General features: G+C 48.6%; 1 protein-coding gene across 1 annotated transcript in view; it reads left to right on the top strand.

Annotated features, from left to right (window-relative positions):
* The window catches only part of LOC144159527 (nose resistant to fluoxetine protein 6-like), a 67,468-nt gene extending 52,709 nt beyond the window's left edge, over nucleotides 1-14,759 (top strand). Inside the window, exons 9-15 of the mRNA XM_077691088.1 lie at nucleotides 669-834; nucleotides 3,841-3,920; nucleotides 4,198-4,320; nucleotides 4,686-4,806; nucleotides 7,856-8,048; nucleotides 10,484-10,626; nucleotides 12,309-14,759. Of these exons, the coding sequence (XP_077547214.1) occupies nucleotides 669-834; nucleotides 3,841-3,920; nucleotides 4,198-4,320; nucleotides 4,686-4,806; nucleotides 7,856-8,048; nucleotides 10,484-10,626; nucleotides 12,309-12,569 (1,087 nt within the window). The 3' untranslated portion in view covers nucleotides 12,570-14,759. The remainder of the gene's footprint in view (nucleotides 1-668; nucleotides 835-3,840; nucleotides 3,921-4,197; nucleotides 4,321-4,685; nucleotides 4,807-7,855; nucleotides 8,049-10,483; nucleotides 10,627-12,308) is intronic.
* The last annotated feature ends 1,046 nt before the right edge of the window (nucleotides 14,760-15,805 follow it).

Genomic DNA, 15,805 nt, shown 5'->3' with positions numbered 1-15,805 from the left:
AAACCAAATTGCCTTCCCACTCGACTCAACTGAGTGACAGTGTAAGTCTAGTGGTGAAGGGGGATAAGAAAATGGCTGCGGTTTTTTTTTAAATTTCGCGTCGCCTCCGCTCCGTCACAAACCATTCCAAGCGGACTGCATTCTTAGCCTGGTCGTAAACCACGTGACTGCGCTATGTCTTCCTCCACGTTCTCCGAGGCTTGCTAAGAGAAGGATGTTGTGATGACCTCTGAAGCAATCCCGTGGTTCAGCTTCACCGCAATGCACACAGGTGACCAATTTATGCTGCCAACAGATCACATTCGGCGAGTTGCGGTTACATGCATCCGTTTTTATTGAAAAATGTCACCTGCAGTGTGGCACTGCGCAATGCAGGACGTCACGTTTGCATTGAGGGATACTGCAGCCCTGACCAAACTTTGCATCAAATCGTATGCTCGACATCGTCACGTCATTCTCCGAAATTTTATTGTCGGCTGCATAGCTTCGTCAATTGTTGTAGAGGGATCTCTTCCTATCTTTTTCACGCACAAGGGCTCACACGCAGCACGCGCGCAAAGACTTGTTGCATTATTAAATGGAGTATTTTTATGCATTCGGGAAAATATACGTGTCAAATACTGGCAGGGCTCTAACACATCGCTTGTGTTCCCCGTGCTGCCTTTCAGACTAACGGTGCCAGCCATGTTTGTGGTGGGTGTCTGGCTTCTCTTACCGCTCATGGCTGATGGCCCCGTGCTCAACGACTACAAAGCCACGTTTCTGGACACGTGCCAGCGGAGGTGGTGGAGCGTGCTCCTTCACACAAACAATTTTTCGCCCTTCCTCGAAATGGTGAGTCAACGCCGCGCGCGCTGCACGTCTCAAAGTGGGCCAATGGTCAAGGACGCTTTGGTGTTTGTTTTAAAAAATGTACCTGGTATTACACCCGAATACCGCTCGATTAGAATCGTTATGCACAGTTGCGTGATAAATCAGGAGAATTGGTCGGAAAGCGAGAGGGCCAAGTTTTGTTTAGCGACACGTCCCTTATTTGTTACCCCGAAGGAAAGCATGACTACGCGTGCGGCTTTGCTGCAGATGATAGCCGCAAAACTCTCATACTCTCAGTTGCGGTTAATGTGAAACCATGGTTTTCTCAGCGGGCGCACATCATTCCGATATTTTATTGGGGGTGGGGGGGGGGGGGGGAGGTAGAAGGGGGGTGCAACGCGACGAGGCTTTTAAGAGAAGCCATGGCAACGGGCGCCCAAATTTAGGCTCACTGGACCGGCAATCTTCCAGCCGTTAGGTCACGCCAAGTTTATTTCTTGTTACGCCATTTACCAAGTTTATTTTAAATAAGCCGTGAGTAGAAACAAGGATGGTACAGCATAGAAAAACCCAAGCGTCGTGTTATTGTGCTGTCTACCCTTTTTGTTTCTAGGTGTCCATTTTCGTTCCGACATGGCCGAAGTTGAGGTTAAGGTTTAACATGGCAAATCTCCTCCCCGGTTGTGGGAGGTGCGGCGTTGTGTTGAGCTACGGATTGTCATACTGGGGATCTTAACGTGTGCCGAAATCTCGTACGAACGGGCGGTTTTGTTTTTCGCTGCAAACATGGAAATGTCCGCTGCCGTCTGGGTCAAACCCGCGTTCTCAAGCTTAAGAGTTCCTTGATATGCTCTATCGTGCTTCGCAGCAGAGCCCCCTAGCCACTGAGCGACTGCGGATGGTATTTTATTTAAAGAACTTTCATCAAATATCTATAATTTCAGTTCTAGTACACTTTTGTTAAACGTGTCTTACGTTACAACAAACAGAAAGAGCGAAAGATGTAATCGCAAATGGGACGTGACAGTGTCACGCAAACCTTCGAACTTTGGGGAATTTGGTTATGCTAAGGCGCTTACCATTTGATAAACTTGGAATACGATTACTCGCAGCTTTGCAGTCCTGTACTTGGCAGCTAATCCGTGGCAGCGTTTAGAGTTCAGCCCCAGTACACTTGCCCGCAGGTGAAAACCTTTCACATAATACTTGTCGTGTCCAGCGAAACTAAATCCTCGAGATGTTACAACAAACGGTTGGGAGGTGGGGAGGGGTTTAATTTTGGGAGCTATCGCTCCGAGCTATCGGGTTTTCTTTGCTACACCGGTCTTAAGGGCACGTTGTTGATAAGGGTATGCCTAATTGCAATCACAACCCCCCTACCGGTAAAGAAAGTGATCACGTTTCTAATTGCATCAGTGAAAACTGGATTCAAACGGAGATTACAGTAATCAATTACTTTTCATGCTGCTTGCGTGGAAACTTTTTATTCGGTAGAGCACACGTGCGCAGTGGGATCAGATGCAGGGGCAGGCAAGCTCATGAAGTTCAGCTCAACCTGAAATGAACCTGAACCTCATGATGGATGGCGTGGTTGAGGTGAGGCCAGGGGCTGTGACCGGCTGAGTGACTGAATATGCCGGTTTTGACCTCTCCCTTAGCCGACGAGATTTAGATTACGTGATATTGAGGTTATAAGTGGGGTGAATGAGATGACCCAGATCAATTAGCCTATAATTTACGTGGGGTAGTGTGTTGGCAGCCGGCCAGAGGGGAGATACTCGGCCGTATACGGCTAAGGTCTTAGTAGGCGGTGATTAGGATAAGGAATGGGCGCATGAGGCAGGCAGAGGAGGGAACTCGGTGATCTTGGACAAGAACAGTATGTGCGTGTGCATTGGAGCGGTCGCTCTCCAGACTTGGCAGGGGAGCTATTCGGCGTGCGTTGAATGTAGTGGGGAAATATGCGAAAGGGGCCGTATACAGTAAAAGCTCGGCAATTCGAACTCGAAGGGCACCGTAAAATTGTTCGAATTAAGTGGAGTACGAATTAGCGGGTGGGCATTAGAATGAATGGAAATCACGCCACACTGCGGGGGCAGAACACAAAGAAGCCACCTGTGGACTCGTTATCGCGAATTAGGCGCTATTACACGTTTGTGGCAGGTCATTTCGTAAATAATTTTTCGTGAACAATAATCGCATGCGCCGGAGCACTGGCGACGGTGGCGGGGCACCCTCTGTAGACGCGAAATGAGTTGTTGCAGGAGCGTAGCGCGCGCGCCACGGTGTTGTTTTTCGGTTTCGTTGTTTTGCACCTCTAGTAAATTTGGTTTGGTTTGGATTTGCAACACATTGTCATCACTCTAGGCCCACTTTTCTGCCCGGAGCGATGGAAACCCGGAGACCATAGTTCCAATTGACCATTCTGGATACCGATGGGATCGAATTATCGAACGTTTCCCCCATTGAAATATACGTACAGGGCTGTGCCGGGACCAGGACGTGAGTTCGAATTAACCGAGTTCGAATGAACGGCTTTTACTGTAGTAGGAAGTGGTTGAATGCTTGGGGCGTGGGCCACTCAAGTCGATCGGATGGACGAGGGGTGTATAAAGGGCGTAGAGGATGGGCACCTCTCAGCCCTAGGCAGAATATCGCCGTGTTTAATCCAAAGCCCTCCGCTCTGGAGGCGCTTGATTATTAGCAAGGTCTTCGGTATCCGTTCGTCACCTCGTGCCACATTTAATTCGTCAAACCTCCTTTCTTTTACGTCTTTAGAGGTATCTGTGCTTAGCTTGCTTGTTTATTATTTTTTTTTGCTGTGTATGCGCTTATACTAGTTTTAGAAGGCTCCCACAACTCTCGTTGATGATTCGGAAGTTCGAAGGCAGAAGGCATAGGGGGATAATGTGAGTATGGGTGACTAAGTACATGACTAGAATTGTTTTCAGTCAAAAACACTGAATGTTCGTTTATTGTTCTCGGTAAAAATCCATTAAATATGCTTTTTGCCCTTTTTTACCCCAGTGCCTTGGACACCTGTGGTACATCAACATCGATTTTCAGCTCTACGTTGCCTTGCTGTTCATTCCTCTTGTCATGATTCGGTAAGAGAGCGACGGGTTTCGAAGGAATTCCTGCGTGTTCCGCCACATATGTGACATCCCTTGTAACGACGCCACATGTGCAATGGCTTGTTATTCGCTGGAATTGATTTTCTGCAGCGCCAGACGTATACTCTGAGCATCAGAAGGGCCGCCGATGTTTGAGGGTAATCGGCTGGCCGTTTTCTAGTATCGTTGTAAGGGAGTACCAGTCTGCCTATGCCCAACACAAATAGAAAACTCCGAGTTGTTACAACGTGCACATCGTTCTTTATTTTAGGCGACCGTACCTTGGAGCTCTGTTAGCTGCTTTAGCCACGGTGATGTCGTCAGCCTATACTGGCGTAGTAAGCTACCTAAACAACTACCAGCCCGCCGTGATCTTTACGCACACAGATGTCAAGTAAGTACCTTTTTTTCCTTTTGTATAGACGATTCTTTGTCTTACAATTCAGCCCTCTTCCTTTAGGTAATGTGAAGTAATTTCGTTGTTTTGTTTTCACTTTTGTGTTACTCGAAATGACGCATGCTGTTGTATTTCACGAAAACAGTTGAGGCGTGGTATGTACCTTAACCCCTGAACAAGTGCGTAACATCTGAGAACCGACATGGTAGTGAGTAAAGTCCACGTCAGTAGTTTACTACCGATGATTGCACTGCCGAAGCATTTAAGAAATTTATAAATTTGCGCAGTGGTTGAACCATGTCAGAGACAGACCGGGCATGCGAAGAGCCTGGATCGGAACTAATCCCGATAATTCCGTATAGCTACACCATCGGGACGGCTAACCAGATCTACTTCAAGCCGTTCGCACATGTGGGCTCCTTCTGCATTGGCGTCCTTCTTGGCTACTACATATACGTGGCACCCAAGATGAAGCTCTCCAAGGTGAATCCTACCTCAGCCTATCCTTTCTCGGCCCAGCCATGCCACAATACCCCGCATGCAACTTTCAGTTGTGCAATGTCCTCACGCGGAAGATGGGCAAAAAACTTCCCAGGCTTCATTTACACGCTGAGGAACGAACTTACGCCCCTCCAACAATAATACCAACAATAATTCACACAGAAGACAACATTTCTAAAGAAATTAAAAGATTGTCGTGGATCCGCAAAAAAAGAAAACGAAAGAAACCAAGAAAGAAACCAATCACAACAAAAAAAGGATCAAAAGAGCTGTTGATGCAACTTGGTCATAGCTCCTCTGGTGCAAATTCTTCTCCCGGGTGGTAGAGTTACGTGATGCGCAGTGAGGGACATGTCCAGTTTTTTTTTCTCCCCCGATGTACGAGCAATCATGCTGAAAATGAGGAAACATTCTGAGCACCCCCTTTTTTCCACGATCCCGATGCCGAAAGTGAGGGGGGTACTTAGATTCGAAAAGCCTCAATTACCACCCTCCTACCGCCATTTCTTTCGCGGCCCTATCTCGACGAGATAGGCGCAAGGAATAATGTTTTATTTGGAAAACATTCGAAAGAAAAATAGGTGCAGACAGTGAACTCACCGCCTACGTATTACACTCAGTCACCCTCAGTACCATTCAATTCCGTTGTGCCGCTTAAGCCGCCTTTCTCAGTATCCCCCAGCAGGTAAATTCTTCTGTTCCGTTGAAGTGGTTTATAATTGAAAACTTCATAAAAGACTTGGCCACAACTCCATCTTAGGTCCGCTTCCACGCGCCTCAAATCCACCTTGCCATGGTTTCTTAGAAAAGGGGGTGCTTAGATTTGTTTTTTACCTCTATCAGCGAGAGCGAAATAATCGCCAACTAGAAGTGAGGGACGAATGCTGGTCGACTAGTTTAGGGAAAGCCCCAAAGGTGGAACGAGGTTCTGATAAGATGCATTTAGCATCCACTCAAAATGCAGCCATACAGCTTCGCAGCTTTTATCTGCAGCCGTATAGCCGCATCTTAGGCGAGTGTCAAATCTACTTTTGCAGAAACTCACTATACATTGGGGGCTTTCCCTAAAGTGGCCTACTATCCTCGTTCCAAATTTGCCTGCGCAGAAACCTGCTCCACCTTTGGGGCTACCCCTAAGCTGGTCAACTATCCTTGTTGTAATTTAGAACAGAAATTGAGACAGATTCACTGCATTCGCATTTCCTTTTGTTCTGTCTACGGTTGCCAATTGCGGAGGTACACAGCTGGTAGAAAAGAGCAGGAAGCTACGTAAACAACGACAATTGTTCATGCGCTATGGCGGTTTATTAACCAGCTTTTGCTTTGATCGGTGTGGTAATTGAAGTTACTGCACACGTGCCTTTATTCGTGAGCATGAGTATTTCCCCTAGACGCGCTCCAACGTGTCCAAGTCGTTCCCCTGACGAGGCGTGCAACATAAGCCTATCATGCAATTACCTCATCTAGTTGGATGGCGCCTCCCTTATTAAGTCTGTTATGAAACCCGCCATGTTACACATTTTCCTGGAGTCACATTTGTCATCCTTGAAGCGCCGCACTCGCCACGAGGAAGGCGCTGCCCCTACGTAGTAACAAAGGTGTCACGCTACGCGAGCCTGCCGTACGGATTAAGCTGCCAAGTTCTTGAACGTACGTACGCGGCCGCGCGCCAGACCTTTCGCCTCCACTTCTCAGCAGCCATTTACAGCCTTCCGGCAACAGCTATTCGGCCTACGCGGAATTGCTTGGGCTCGTTGTTTTGCCCAGCGTGCGTAAACGTACGTCAAATGTATGCACATAAAGGATAAACCAGATGATGCCGAAATCTTTACCTTGGGGGCAGTTGTGCTAGCTTGTTATGCACAACTGCATTTCTGCGCCAACATGTGTGCTCATCATTCGGCCATACGTTTTTTCTGGTGTTGGTTTTTATGTAGCGGCAAGGTGTTAATTTCGCTTTGGAAGTGGACATTTGCGCTGGCGCAGCGGCCTGACATTGTGGAAGGTAATACTATTGCACTTCCACTCCTGTACTTAGCCTATCCTCGCGACTGACAAGAAGAAATTGCGCCTTATATTAGGTAACGTTTCAGGAACACGTGGAAGCACTGCAAACCTTCCTTCAGTGGGTACGAAATCAGCTGTGTTGAACACTGCAATTACACAGAAAAACAAAGTACAGCCATGTATAAGCTGGCTTTAATGCTTCCTTTTCATAAGCGCTTTTGAACTACATATTACCATTCATAGTATGACTAATAAAATGCAGCCACTAAAAAAATTCGGGGCTGCCAGCTACATTGGTGAACAGAAATGTTGCAGGTTGCGAGCAAACACCTGTACATATAGGGCTTGCTGAAATTACCCGCCTTTAGTTAACTACCGTTTACCTCGAATGGCCGGCTGTGTCAGATTTCGCCATGAGCAGCACTACAGCCAAGCGAGTATTGCGCCTCTCTTACTGAAAAAGGCACAAAAAAGAATACGAACACATTTGGTTACGGCGCAACAAAAATTTCCTACATTCCACAGCTTTAGATGAAAGCTCTCCAACCGTGTTGTGGCTTATTGGCTGAGCGTGATGTCACTGGTTCATTTTCTGCAGCCGTCTTTCTCATGAAGGCGGGTGTACGACTTGGACGCACATTAAAGACCCCCGGGTGGGTTAAATTTATCTGTAGCCCACGCGGTGTTCCTCAAAGCCCATGTGTGCAGTTTCGGCGCGTAAAACCGCAATTTCATCATGGGTGATGAAATGCCATTTGATGGCTAGCACAAGCCGAACATCCAAGGTATGCACTTCGTGTGGTGACCAGCGTCCTTGTTGTCTGATGATTTGCGAGTAGCAGGCACTCACCGCCGCATCCGGTCCCCCTTTTCACTCCTAGGGGAGGGGTTCATCAGGTGCCCACAACTGAACACTTACTACGCGCGTGTGGCTGCATTAACGGGGCTTGACACTGCTGCCACGGCTGTGGGTGGGACGTCGGTAAACGAGCTCTGCGTCTGGGCTCGGCGGTGGTGTCCGCAGCCTGTGCAGGCGCTGTGCTGGTGCGCGGCGGCTGCGTGCAACCTGGCCATCGTGTTCGCGCCGCACAAGTGGTACATGGACCACACGTACTCCATCTCGCGGCCTGAATGCCTGCTGTTCGCCTCACTGCACCGCGTCGCCTGGACTCTGGGCGTCGCCTGGCTCGTGTTGGCCTGCGCCACCGGCCGCGGAGGTACACAGCTGCCAGTGCCACGGGTTTTTCATGCATAAGGGACTTTTTTCCAGCACTACCTGGGTTATCTTTCATATTACGTGCGTACCGCTTTCACAGCGCGTCTACGGAACTGGGCGAGCATAAGTGCAAGAGGTCACTCCCGGCTCGTGAAGTTTTGACATCGTAAATTTGGGGTCATTGCTTATATGAAAAAAATGGAGATTGCCTAAAACGGGCACAAGTCCCGTTGGTTTGCCTGAAAAGAACGCGTGGTAAAAGGAGAAACGTCCACAATTTTCTGTATTGCTGGCTAGTGAAGCTTGCACCATCCGTTCCAGAGCACGCGTTACAAGCCAAGGCAGTAAGAGGGTAACGAGATTTTTTAAAAATGTTGGTTATAACTTGGTGCTACTTTTCTCGCAACTCTTTAACCGGGAGTTCGCCCGTGGTATGCTCCAAGTAGTCGGCCTGTTCCATTGTGCGGAAAGTATCTCCCCGGGGAGGTCTGGCAGGTCTAGTTGCGGAGGCTGCGTTGGGGTGGCCACCTCCTCTGCTGCGGCCACCATGCTATACGACTCCAAAGTGGCAAGCATTTGCTGCATGGCTCCTCGTAGGGAAGCCGTCATAGACCAGGCATTATGAAAATTCCCGTATTTCGAGTTCGGCGCATTCGATGCACGGATCTCCACACTCATCGCGGCCTACGAAGCCTGCCATTCCTCAGAGATATGAAGGCGCGCCGGTAGATATAAACTAGTGGTAATTTATGCCAGAAGACATGGCTTCGCATTATCAAGAGTTGCTCTTACAGCCATTCACCATATCGTCACATGCGATTAACGACCGTGATTAGCATTATAGAGGATCGTGCACTAGGACATCGTGGAGCTTTTTATTACAGAGTAACGAAGGCATGGCTGCGGGCGTCTGCCGGAGCGTCTGTCCTGGATTTGATTTGATTGTGGGGTTTAACGCGCCGACGCAACGCTGACGATGAGGCGCGCCGTAGTGGAGGATTCCGGGTTAATTTTGACCACCTGGAGTTCTTTAACCTGCGCCAAAATCTCGTACACGCGCGTTTTTGCTTTTCGCCTCCAACAGAAAAGCGGCCGCCATGGCCGGGAATTGAACCCGCGACCTCGTGCTCAGCAGTACAACGCCTTAGCTACCTGTCCTGGATTTGTGGGCACGAAAGGCTGCAACAATTACGAGTACCCAAGCTTTGAACACTCTTTATGGCATGCGATGAGAGTATTCCACGTTAAAGGGATATTGCCTGTCATTTTCTTAGAACTGTGTGAAAGTAATTGTTTTAAACTGAATTAACGAATGATCAAAAACATACCGTCCCGGATATTTGCTAATCTAGACCCCGAGGAGCACTGTAGTCTCTTGGTGAAGGGGGCTCTTACCTGTATTACCATATGTTATATACAAAAAAAAAATTAAAAATGAATACAACGAAAGAAAGCTCGCCCCGGTAGCTCTGTGGCGTCCTTCTGCTGAGTACGAGGACTAAGGCTCGAACCCGTGGCTTTTCCCTGCAGTGGCTTTTCCCCCATGGAAGTAGGAAATATGACGTACATGCGTCGATATTTTGGCGCACGTCAAGCATTTTTAGGAGGTCTACTTTTAGCCCAGATGTAGCTGCTACTGGTACACCAATCTAAACATTTTTGACCGACAAGGATAAAAAAGACACCACCTTCCCGCGAGGGAACCCTGAATTGATGCGAAGCATCTCCGAGGTTCCGAAACTTTCACGAGATTGGGTATCCAAATAACGGAAAATGACGGAACTCCGGACGGCGCAGCGTGACTCAACCGAAGCAGCAACTGAGGGAGCGGCGCGCGGAGCGGGTTTATTATATAGAGGAGATGGAGTGGAGAGGAGGAGAAGAGAGAGGAGACGCGCATGCGCGCTTATCGCGCAGCTGTGGTGATGAGTAGTGCGCGTGCTATCGCACAGCTGGCGTGGAGAGGGGAAGCGGGGGAGCAGCGTGCGCGCTATCGCACAGCTGGCGTGGAGAGAGGGAGAGGAGGAGAAGCGCGCGCGCTATCGCGCGGCTGGTGGGGAGACGGGGAGAGGTGCGGACGGACGACGGACGGACGACAGAGCCGAGAGAAAGAGATGCTTTGCATCTAAAAGAGAAGAGAAAAAGTAAGTCAAAAATCGTTGCAGTTGGGGCAAAACATACCCTTTGTCCTAGGTTATGCTAAGGCTTCGTACTTCTGTTTAGTGAACTGAAATTGAACTTGCAACGTGCGCTGGCGCAGAAACTGGTCGAGCCTGCGGTCCGCCAGAGCGCATACTCCAATCAGAAAGTGTTCTTCCAGTCCTCCCACGTTGTTGGTTTGTTTTTGTTTTTTCCTCCAGTATTGCGCAAGTTTGTAGCTCCGCACTGAACGTTTCCCTCTGCGCTCTTTCCGATTTCTTTCGTGCACACTCGCAGGCATCGTGACGTCGCTGCTGTCGTGGCCGGCGCTGGTGCCTCTCAGCCGGCTGTCGTACGGAGCGTTCCTGTGCCACGTGGTCATCTTGCTGGCGCAGATGATGACCAACAGGGAGAGGATCGCCTACACGTACGCGGTGAAGGTGCGGTGTGCTCATTGTTTTCATGACTCAAGTGTGACTGTGACCATTACCGGCGCACGATTTTTCCCACGCTGAAAGTGTAGGGCATGTTCTCCGACGCCACAAATCAAAATGCTTGCTGATTATTTTGACGCCGTCTTTGTAGAGACAAATTCTCCTTAAAAGCTGTAAAGCCTCCATGACTTCTTTATTTTTTTGGAAGATAATAGCACTCAAAGATTTTATGAAGGAGTTCACAAAAAAACGAGGTAGACACAAAAATTTACTCCTACATTCGCCCCGAAGCAGTTCACATTAACACTTATCGTAAGGTTGAGAATTTCAACTGCGACTGGGTGTTGCATCAAATTGTTCTTCAAGACGAATTGGGTTACATGTCAATGCGATGTTTCTAATTAAATAGAAGTGCGACGTTCGAGGACGCAAAACGAGAAACAGACATTACAAGGGCTTGCTAACAGGTAAAGCATTTTAATTGAAACGCAATCAGTACACTAGGAAAGCAGAAAGAAATTACCACAAGAACACTCACAATAAATGACGGTAGAAATAAAGAGACACAAAGACAACAGAACGCATTAGTGGCATAGTCACATCAATTCGCGAAATCGACATTGGCTCACTTTTATTTATGGTGCGAAACTGCTTCTAGAATCTCATCACGATGCCACGCCAAAATTGACGTGTCTTCAAAGAGGGAACCACAGCCACACTCATGGTATACTCAGCGCCCATAAAATCGAGAAAAGAGGCTGTGCGCGCGCTGTACGGAATGAACGCGCAGCACCGCCTGTTGGGGAGAGAGAGGAAAAGCCCCAATCGCTTCGCTATCCATGTCCCTTGACCACGTCGGCACGGCTGTAGCAAGAGCGGGGTTCGGTGTCAGCAGGCCAGATTTCCGAAACCACTCTCAATGCGCAGCTCTCTCGACGGAGCTAACGCTGCGAATATCCGCCGTTTGGGGAGCGCTTTATACATAAAAAGAAAGCGATACTCTTCTTAATGTGGAGGCCGAGGCAAGGACAGAGCGGCACAAAATTCACGCGAAATAACTCATGGAGTGTCCAGAGCAACTTCGAGGCTGGTGCTATGGGCATATTCGAGAGCAGTGCCGCCAAGCACGTGGAAACGCGGCGGGAAAATAGATCCACTACACCCATGACTACAGAAATTAAAGCTCATGTTACTTGTTTTTATTTTGGTGTAAATAAAACGGGCTGGCAAAGAGATAAGCGAATAGTGTTGGGAATAGCGAACGTTTCCCGTATGCAGCACAGTTTCTTAGCAATTTCTCATAATTTTAGGAAGCGTATGCTTGTAATTTGCTCTTCACTTTCCCACAGTGCACTTAAAAAAACTATTCACTGCGATTAAAGGGAAAAGTTGATAGTCATGACTACCAGCATAAAATTTGTCTAAAAAAAAGTGGTCCACTGCGCGGCGACATCACACTATGCGAGAATGACGATTTGCACTACACGATGTCACAATGCAGACCACATTTTTTAGTCAGATCACATGCCAGTTTCGTCATTCGCACCATTTGATCTTTTGGATGCAGTGATGGGCCATTCCGATGCATTGTGGCCCATCACCGACATTTTCTGCAGTGCTGATCCCCACTTATCAGGGGCAAGCGACGCAGGTAGTGGGGCAAAACCATTTGCCGTCGCACATTTCAGACGATGAACTACTTCGCCGTGGTGATGGCGTCGTACCTGAGCGCCTACCTCTTGTACCTGTTCTGCGAGGCGCCCGTGGCGGCGCTCGAGCGCAACCTCCTGGGAGGCAGGCGGGGCCACGACGCTGCCAGCTCACAGCTCACGGTCGTCGTCCCCAAGATGGCTGACCAGCCCGCGTCGCGGCGCGAGGTCGGCACCCGCTCTTCTACCGCCCGCACGAGGCCAGGCGAGGAGACTATGACGCAAAGGAGTCACCTCTGACGGACGTCGCTGTTGTCGTACGCGCCACCCCTCACATGCCAAAAAGCTGCTCGCCTTTGCATCACCCGCGCACACACCTGCGCTGCGAGCGGCCACTTAGCCTGCCTCACTCTCCTCGCGGCCAGTTGTCACCTGTAGTTTATACATTTTGTCCTCGTCTTCGTGCCACACGCGCACAATACCGCCTCCTCAGTATTGCCGCATACTCAAAACCTGCAGATTTGTTTCGCTTCATTGCGGTTAAGTGAACAATGTGGTCTCCGCTGTGACCTTACGTAACGTAAATAGAACTTTCCGCATTGCGCGATGTCACACCGCAGACCGCTGTTTGTAGAAAAATCGAATGTCGGGCCTCATTATTCGCCAGTCGGGTTAGCTCGGACGCAAGGATTGGTAAAGTAGGTTGCGCCGCGGCGATGGAGACCAACGGAGTTTGTCTAGAGTGATTGTTCTTTGGTGGGCTGCAACATGGGCACATCATCACTCTGAAAATCACCGGGGGGCTTCGTCACCACAAAGCACCGTCGTGACCAACTGCTGCGTCCGAGGAACCAAGTTCGATGAACAACGCGGTCGGGCCCTCATTTCGCTCAAAACGGCGATTTGCTGTGTAACATCACGCAACCATGAACGTCCTGTTTGCATTACGCAATGCCACGGCGCCGATCACATTTTTCGCGTTAAATCTCATGCTCGGCCTTGTCATTGGCCTACTTTGCTCGTTTCAGCGCAATGTTGGTCATTTCGGTGCGCCGAGGTACATTGTTTTTTTTTTTTTTTTTTCTCAGAGGGATGAGCCTCGAGGTGAATCACCATGGTAGAGCGCAGAGCGGAAAGCCTGAAGGGCTTGATCAATAGTTACATTGTCTACTGCATCTGCTGTAGGTACGGCGACAAGTCAGTTCACTGTTTATGGGACAAAGTTTTTACCGTGCTTAGGTCCCCAGGTCCTACATGCGCGAAGATGTCCGCACGTCAGTTATAATATGAGCAATGCGTGACAGGCAAGCGCCTCTCGCTTTCATGGTCAACCCCGGCGTCTACGGCAACCGGTCAGTTACAAACCGCTCTTTGATATTTTACACGACAACAGATTTGAAAATATGGGCCCACATTTTTTACGCCAAACTCGAAAGAAGGTATAAAATTGAGGCTTCCAAAGTGCAGTGCCCGCTGCGTGTATTTGAGTTGCGTATGTTGCCTGTTGCATGGGGCACATGCTTGGATCGTTACTAGGGCCGAGTAGTCGCACTGCAATTTTCTTACAAGTTTAGGCCAAGCCACTGAATGTTTGACTCCAAAGTCCTTGATGGCTGCTCCGAGGTATTCCTGTCGTATCAGTATAGGTAGTAGTATTAGTAATAGATAGCAGGGGTGGTATTCAGTGGTTTCTGAGGCGGAATTAGCCTTGCATGCAACTTGCGGCAATTGCTACGCTTAGGAGACACCACATAATATCAAAGACGCTGAAAGGTGCCACTCATCACTTAGCCCGGGGTCCCGCAAACGCTAGCTGGAGACAAGGCACGCTTCTCTGTACAGTCCAGTAAACCTTAGGAAAACTAATGTCTGCTGTTGCAGCACGTGGCACTTCTAGCTCCTAGGAATCACGATACAAGTCCGTCCGCTTCAGGTTGTGTTGGGAGGACTTCGAGGGGCACAAACGGGATGAGGCAAGGTTGATTTTGTACTGACAAGACCATGTACGCGCCGAGGCTGTTCCTGAAGGTTGGAGCAAACAGGCTTCCGTTCTTCTCATGCCCTTCGTCACGGTAGGGTCCCATGCACTCGTCCTCCATGAACTAAAAGCTGGTTGTAAGCTGGTCACTTGTTGCTGCAGTTGTCTTGTAGACAAAATAAATGAGGAGCAAGGGAAAGGCAAGACGCCGTTTTCTGGCCCAGTGGTGGTATGTCATGAGGAGGAGTCCGACGATGCCCACACTCCATTTGCCCCGCCAAAACAGGCACGACACTTCCCATATTTTTTCTGTGAATAAAGAGAAACACTGTTGTGTCGTACCAGAGTTTACAACTATCGAAGAGCCCAGAGAGGCTTTCATATTATCTGCATTTGTAAATTTGGTATAAATGTACTATGTACATGTTGAAGGAATGATGATGCCGCGCACATCTCAGGCTGAAATTTTCGTGTGCGCAGATGAACAGGCATGATGTATGGGCAATGTTTAGTAGGACAATAAATTATAATATGATATTTCCTGATTTGATTGACTGAAACCGCACCTCTCGGAAAACAAAGCGCCAAATGACCACCTGTTCAAATTTTCGTTTTTTTTTTAATCCGCAAGCTGCTGGAATTAGGTTGCCGACATCCACGGTCGTGTAAGTTGGTGAGCCAGAACGTTACTAGCAAATTTACGGGACCGCAATAGCACGTCATAGAATAGCACCGGCTTCTTTTCTCGATGAACAAACTAAATAAACAAACATTTATACGCACAAATAGGGATACATTGAAATACGAACAATGGAGCGCGTGACTTTGAGTTCATGCCTCGCATTCTGGCGATAATCCACGTTTGCGCAATACGTACAATTTACGAGGGTGTTGTCTAACCTTGATATGGAAAGGCCATCGTTCGGCGTGTGAGCATTTTGGTTTGTCTTCCCACCGTGTTCGGCGCCCGCTCACGCGAGCGTTATCTAACTTCGTTTCTGCCATGAGTGAAAACGGAGCACGCAGCTATATTCATTCATTTTTTTTAGTTTCGTGCCGAGCACCCAACAAACAATGGAAAGACAATACCAAGGTTGGCCATAAACTCTCGCAATTTGTTCCTACTGCGCATAGGCGAATCGTCGCCAGGATGCACGGCGTGTACTGAAAGTCACGCGCACCGTTGTTTGTATTTCAATGTATCCCGATTGTACATAAGTACACAAGACGAAACTAAAAGAGAAAGATAGGGGAAAAAAAGAAGGAAAGGAAGAAAGGAAAGGACAAACAGACAGACAGACAGACAGACGGACGGGCGAACGGACAGACAGACAGACAGACAGACAGAAGAAGAAGAAGAAGAAGAAGAAGAAGAAAGGGTTAAATGCTCCCCAAAAACGGGAGCAGCGGATAGGCTAGGAGCGGATTCATAGCCTTGCTCCTGAAAAAGAGCCGTAATAGAGTGACATTATATTCTACTGTCTAGTCATCCGCCGTCGCGTTGTTGGTAGCTCAAAGGCAGTAAAGAATAAAAAAAGCCTTGTTAGCTCAGTAGCTA

The sequence above is a fragment of the Haemaphysalis longicornis genome, unplaced genomic scaffold (genome assembly GCF_048455015.1).
Source record: "Haemaphysalis longicornis isolate Haplotype H1 unplaced genomic scaffold, Haemaphysalis longicornis Haplotype H1 scaffold_1, whole genome shotgun sequence".
Classification (NCBI taxonomy): domain Eukaryota; kingdom Metazoa; phylum Arthropoda; class Arachnida; order Ixodida; family Ixodidae; genus Haemaphysalis; species Haemaphysalis longicornis.
Note: the sequence above shows the minus strand (reverse complement) of the source record. Positions and strands in the feature narration are given on the sequence as shown.